The 6,805-nt window shown below is 47.4% G+C and overlaps 1 protein-coding gene across 1 annotated transcript in view; it reads right to left on the reverse strand.

The window, feature by feature from the left end:
* Positions 1–4,333, reverse strand: part of LOC311530335 (heparan sulfate glucosamine 3-O-sulfotransferase 3A1-like) — an 82,407-nt gene extending 78,074 nt beyond the window's left edge. The window contains exon 1 of the mRNA XM_084646801.1: positions 3,304–4,333. Within this exon, the coding sequence (XP_084502927.1) occupies positions 3,304–3,830 (527 nt within the window). The 5' untranslated portion in view covers positions 3,831–4,333. The remainder of the gene's footprint in view (positions 1–3,303) is intronic.
* Between the last annotated feature and the right edge of the window lie 2,472 nt (positions 4,334–6,805).

A 6,805-nucleotide genomic window follows, 5' to 3' on the forward strand; every position in this document is an offset into this window, starting at 1 on the left:
ATTACATGAAGAGCCTGAAGGGGAACTACTCACATGAGCAAGAGCTACCAGATCAAGCCCAAACTCTTTGAAAATTAAACCCCCGACACTAAGAAATCTATTGTGCAATAATGTATGTCACTGGCATATGGTCAGATTCTGTATTCCTTGCTCAGGCAAGATTTCCAGGATTAGGCCAACCCACAGTGCCATCTCCTCTGCAATGAATCAAGGAACCCATTGTCAAAGAAACAGATTTCCTGAATTACCAACCATAAATAATGGCAGACCCTCTCCCAAAGCCATGTGTTTATTTTTCAAAGTCAAGAGTTGATTAAAGTTCTTGAGGTTTTCAGATTTGTTTTTAATATTTCCTTTCTGATAGAGGGTCAGTCCATGGAAAATTGGATAAGCGCACACTAAAAATATCATTCTGTAGACAGCTTCAGCCCTCACAAGAGGAAATCTTTAGTCTCAGAAAAAACACACCCTGCAATCTGAGAAAATAAGGTGCATTCTATCCTGTGCAATATATGGAAGTACAGTGGTCTCTTCCCTTTGCAAAAAATACATTGCACAAACGCTTGGGCTAGACTCTGACTTTCCGTATGATGATACTGCTGATTTCAGTATAGTCATCACAATTTTAACCAAATACCACCTTCCACTAAAATATTAGTAAGAGTTAAATGACAATTAGATACAAGTTTTAGAGTGACTTCAAGTCCCTTCTTTTTTGCTTGTTTGCCGGATGCAAAACCCCAATATTTCTATTGTGCAAAAGAAGGACAACCTATTCTTAGATCCAACAAGTCATTTTCATATGAACTTGCCAGAGGACACAACTTTATTAACTTTAAATTTCTACGACACATCAGAAAAAAAATCTAACTAATAACATGAGGAGTATTGCCCTATGGCTTTAATTTCTGTTTTCACATTGTCAAGGGCTCCCACTTACTTTCTTTTCCAGCAAATGAAAAATTAATTACTTTAACAGAAAGCTAAAACAAAGACACTTTAACAACATTTGCTTTCTTTCCTGACTTTGTTCATGGCTATTTATGGATAATTACTACCACTGACATTTTTATTATTATCAGACTGCCCAAAATTATGAGTGAAACTTATAACTTTCCTCATACTTAAATGGAGGAAATATATTTTAAAGACTAGATGCTTAGGGGTTGTTTATTTGCTTGATTTTGTAATACCTGATAACATATGTATTTCTACACTGTCAGTTGCTCACTTTAAAATACAGTCTTATCTCATTTTCACAGGGATTACTACCTGATTTTACAAATACAACAGCAAATTTAAGGGAACTCTGAGGCTTTCCTCTGCATGACATTTTTCTTTCTTAAAAAGAAAGATGAGCCAGGCAGTTTACAAAAAATAAAAATCGAACAAAGACAGGGCTCTGGAGCATATTGCTAAGTTTTCATCTACTTTCATCCACAAGCAGTTTATTTTTCCTACAATGAGACTTCTTTAAAAAACAAAAAGTTCAGTTTTCTTGCAACAAGTCTTTTTTTAAAGATCATCTAAAGCAATGTTCGTATCAGGATGGTGTCTAAAATTATCAGCCAAATTTCCACTGAAAATAGTGATTTAGGCCCTGATCCTGCAAACTTGTTCAATTTTACACACTTGAGTGATCCCATGGTGTGTGTGATGTTAAGTACATGGAAGTTGGAAACACACACAAAAAAATCAAGTGAAATGCTGAGTTAAGTCTTTTAGATCATCACAGCAGAAAAACACAACTGATAGTACCTTGAGCCAGACTTTCAAAATATAGTTTGCTATCAACTTATGCCTGGTCTACACTACAGAGCTAGGTTGTCATCAACCTAACCCTGTAAGCATCTACACTAAAATGTAGCTCTCTCCGACGGAACTCACCCACTATACCGACTTAATAACTCCATCTTTGCGAGCGGCGTAGCATTTACGTTAATGTAATTAGGTCAACGCAGTGTCAGTGTAGACACTGACTGCACTGCTTACATTGACTGCTGCTGCCTTTCAGAAACTGTCCCACAATGCCCCACTCCGGCAGTTAAATCGATGCAAGAGCTCCTGGTGAAGACACACACTGAGGGCACAGGGAGAGTAGTGTGTACATGTAAAACTGATTCAATTACTGCAGTGGCTGTACCTGGTCGTAACTTAGGTCAGCTTAGTTTTGTAGTGTAGACTGCCCTTAGCCTTCAAAATATACCTTAAAAACACCCAACAATTTCCTAAACATCCTGACATGGTACTTCCCTTCCTTAATGAGGAGGAGGAGGGGGTATGAATACCTATTGCTTTTTTGTTTGTTTTAATCACTAAAGAAGCCTTACAAAGAAAATGAGCCAGTCACTAAATAAATCACATGCTATAGGTGGTTGAAAACTTTGGAGCCCAGTTCAAGAGCTGATTGTCCCTGAGAGGAACCCTCCTTATAAAATGACTTTTGCTATGGACTCCCCACACTGGGCTCCCCCTGCACTGATGGGGTTAGGATGAGTCCTGTTCCCCTCTTCTCTCCCCCACCCCGTTTCCCCTTCACTGATGCAACTGTGGACAAATGAGACATTGCTGATCATGTTGCATGACCTGATCCTGGCAGGCATTTGGGAAGGGATGTGGGGAAAGCTATGGAGGTTGGAGAGGCAGAAGAAACTTTGAGGATCAGGGCTGGGAAGGGCTTTGGGAATCAGGGCTGGAGGGAGCACTATCGGCTGAGGAGTGTCTTTGTGGATCAGGGTTGGACTGGGGATTATAGGGTGTCTTCAGGGATCAGGGCTGGTGGGCTGGAGGGGTGAGGGAGCCATAGGGATCAGGGGCAAGGGGGTGTCTGGGGATCAGGGCTATGGGGAGTATGAGGATCAGGGCTATGGGGATCAAGGGCTGTGAGGGCCTACGGGGTTCGGGGCTGTGAGGGCCTTTGAGAGTCAGGGCTGAGGTGTGTTCGGGGCTAGGAGCTATGGGGATCAGGGCTACGGGGTGTCTTTGGGGATCAGGGCTAGGGGCTATGAGGATCAGGGTTATGGGGGGTCTTTGGGGATCAGGGCTGGGGGCTCTCAGGGGTCTTTGGGGATCAGGGCTGAGGTGTGTTTGGGGCTAGGGGCTATGGGGATCGGGGCTGGGAGCTATGGAGATCAGGGCTATGGGGTATCTTTGGGCATCAGGGCTGGGGGCTCTGAGGGGTCTTTGGGGATCAGGGCTATGGGGTTTCTTTGGGGATCAGGGCTGGAGCAGGGAACCTCTCTAACTCCCCCGCCCAGCCCCGGACGAAGCGCGAGGGCAGCGGCTCCCGCCCCAGTCCCGTACCTGTACCAGGCGAAGCCCCTCTCGTAGCCGCGGTCGAAGAAGTGGGGCTCGGCCCCCGCTGCCCGCACGTCGGGGTGCACCCGCAGGAACTCCAGCAGCGCCCGCGTGCCGCCCTTCTTGACGCCCACGATGATGGCCTGCGGCAGCCGCTTGCTGCCCTCGCCCAGCAGCAGGGCCAGCGTGCCCGGGGGCTCCCCGCCGCCGCCCGACCCCGCGCCCCGGCCGGGCGCGTCGGGCCGCCGGCGCTGCTGCTTCGGCCGCTTCCTCCGGGCCGCCGGCCGCCAGCTGGCCAGCGAGGGGGACCCCGGCTCCAGCGGCCCGCCGCCGCCCGCCGCCTGCTCCGGGGCGGCCGCCAGCAGGGGCCCGGGCAGGCTGGGGCAGCGCTCGGCCAGGCAGTAGAAGACGTAGAGGGACATGAGCAGGGACATGAGCATCAGCAGGAACTTCTTGAAGACGCTGCGGGGCAGAGGCTCGGGGCAGGCGGCGGGGGCAGGCGGCCCGTTCCCTGCCATGCTAGCCCGAGGCATCTGCCCGGCCCCCCGGCCATGCTAGGCAGGTGCCATGCCCCCCGCCCCCGGAGTCAGCAGCCAGCGGGGGGGCGCAGGGCTGCCCCGGGCCGCATGGTCACTGAGCTGGAGCTGGGAGGGGGCTCGCCTTGTGTCCCCCGTTTCCCGCCCACCCCCGGTCTCTTAAGGGCGACGCTTCAGGGGGGCATCACCGGCAGGCGGCTCCTGCCAACCTCCCCGCAGGAGGGGAAGCCCCGACGCGAACAGATCCCGTCTCTCAGGGGAGGGCGAGTCGCTAACGGAGTCCCTGAGCGCAGGTCCCGGTCCCACCTATCGCCGGCCCCCGCCCGGCCAGTCCCCTGGCAGTGGGGTGGGGATGTCACAGTCTGCACGACTGAAGCAGCGGCTCGCCACAGCCCCACCACCCGCTGCGCACCCCCGGCAGGGGAGAATCGCTGCGAGCCAACGGGACAGAGCCGCCCCCGGCTCCCGGCTTCGCCTCCCTCCTCCGGCTGCAGCCTCTGGCTCCGCTCTGTTGCCACCTGGGCTGACGAGACCTGCCGGGGGGGGGGGGGGGAGGGAGCGCTCCGGGGCCTGCTGTCACCGCCCCTCTAGCCTCCAGCTGCTGCCACACGTGGAGCCGGAGCAAAACTTCTCCGAAGGCAGCGAGCGGGGCGCGCCCCTGAGCGAGGGGAATGCGGCGCGCAGAGCCGGGGCTGGACTCTGGAGCGGGCCGCGTGTCGAGCAGCCCTTGCTGGTGACCCAATGGAGTGAGAGGGGCGTGGGCGGCTCTGAATACCCCACCCCCCTTCCCCGAGTCGCGGGAGCCACTGGTACATTGCACGCTGTGTTTATATCAGCCTCCAGCTAGAGGTGGATTTGGTAGCCAAAGGTTCATCTAATTCTCTATTGTCATAAGCTCAGGCAGATTTAGGGGAAAACCAGCTTGTAATTCACCCTAAGCGTTTGATAGCTGCTTCTTCTTCACCAAACACGTTTTAAACAGAGCAAGCACAGAAGTCGCTTCTTTTTATGGCGGAAGCCCTATTAGGATTCTTACTAGGGATGAAAGGAAGTAGGGTTCTAGAGAAATGTACTAGGGGGTCTGTCGAAATTATTCTAAAACCCTATGGAATTTCATAATGAATGATCTACTTTCCGTTGAATGTTTAAGGCATCCTATAGGATTTATTAATAGAGAATTGTATCCCTGCCTAAATAGGATCCTTTAAACATTCTATAGAAAGGATCTCATCCTATAGGATTTGGGGTGATTTCTATAGAACCCTATTTTAAATCATCTTCTAGAATTTCATAGAGAATTATAAAATTCTATATATTAAAAATTCTCTATTAAATTAGATAGGACTTTTCCATAAGGGCTTTGTATCAGGACAAACATGGAGTTTAGACCTATCCAGTACTGTATCTGGCTGTGTAACCATCCATCCACCTAGGTTTTCATACTATATCCATCACCATGGTATTGGAGCACAAATTTCTGATTTAGGCCCTGATCCTGCAAACACTCAAGCACATGAGTAATTTTACACATAGGAGTAATTCCACTGAAGTCAATGAGACTACTTAGATATATACAATTAGGTACCTGCATAAATCTTTGTAGAATTGTGGTCATAGACTGGTAGGAGGCAATTTATAAAGTACATGAAGTCCTGAAACCAGATCCAGCCCCAATGATTTCAGTGGAACACACTTATGCTTTCAGGATCAAGTTGCATGATTGGGCCCTCAGTTTGTCATAAATATACACATATTGCTTTCAGAATTTATTATTCTCCATTGAGAGTAAATAAAATATTGAAATAGCTATCATCTTCATGCCTGGAATGCCTGATACTAAGGGCTTCATCATTTCATTGCCTGTGGGAATGTCCTTTTAATATGAAATGTTTGTCATAGATTATAGAGTTTTTAAACACACGTGCACATGAAACACTTGACTTGGATTTTTTCTTCTGTTTATTTGGTGTGAATCTAGCTAAGCAATTAGACTTCAGCTACTTGGAAGAAGAACTTGTGTATTTTCAAATTATTCAGTGAAGATTAAAAAATGGCAATGAATACTGTTTAGCCATCTGCAGCGTGGGTTGAGTTATACAAATGTGTTTGTAAATAGAAAACAGACTATAATTCATAAACATTTACAATGAATTATTCTACTAGGTCTGCTTAGAAATTTGATAACACTTTTTTTCTCTTTCAGCAAATAAACATCCTCCGGAGGGAGGGGGAGAGGGATAAAATAGGACAGGAACGGGATCCTGGCTGGGAGGGGATTGGAATTTGACCTCCCCAAGAAACATTTGAATTGGCACCACTTCAGGTGTGCATGCACAAATCCCGTTCACTTCACTTAGGGTAAAAGGTATGGATCTGGAGGCAGAGTTTGGCACTAATTGGGGTTAAAGATGAAGTCTTGCTGATATTTCTATTCTAGATTTATGCATTTTGGTGTAAACACTGTTGCAGAATACTGTACTTCCAATGTTAGAAATATTAGGTGAGTACAGTTTTATTTATCTATATTTGTGAGTGTACGCACCTCACCTGTTTCAGCTTTAATACAAACCATTTTTCAGGGTAATATTCATGATTTTTCAGGAAGTTTGCACTTCAGAACAAGGGGTGTTTCACATTGTAGTTGCACTGAACATAGCAATATTGATACACATTTTGCCATCATGACGGATTCATTTATATTTTTGTTCTGTCCTTTTCTCCTTTCTTTTATAGTTTTAGCTAATCTATCTAGCTATCTTAAGGTTTTGTATTGCCAGCCATCATCAGCTGAGTACCTTCCACAATTAGCAAATCCCTAATTCCCTAGTAGACTTCATGGAATCTCTGGCTATTCTCTTCGGAAGCCCTGTCTGGGGTAGGTTTCTTTAAAGGAAGCACAAAAGGGTGTCCAATGCTGTGAATCTTATTTCAGTTATTGGGGGAAAGCTTTCTCATGTTTGGCAGGATTTCTG

Source organism: Lepidochelys olivacea (assembly GCF_965140295.1).
Source record: "Lepidochelys olivacea isolate rLepOli2 genome assembly, chromosome: 14".
Taxonomy (NCBI): domain Eukaryota; kingdom Metazoa; phylum Chordata; order Testudines; family Cheloniidae; genus Lepidochelys; species Lepidochelys olivacea.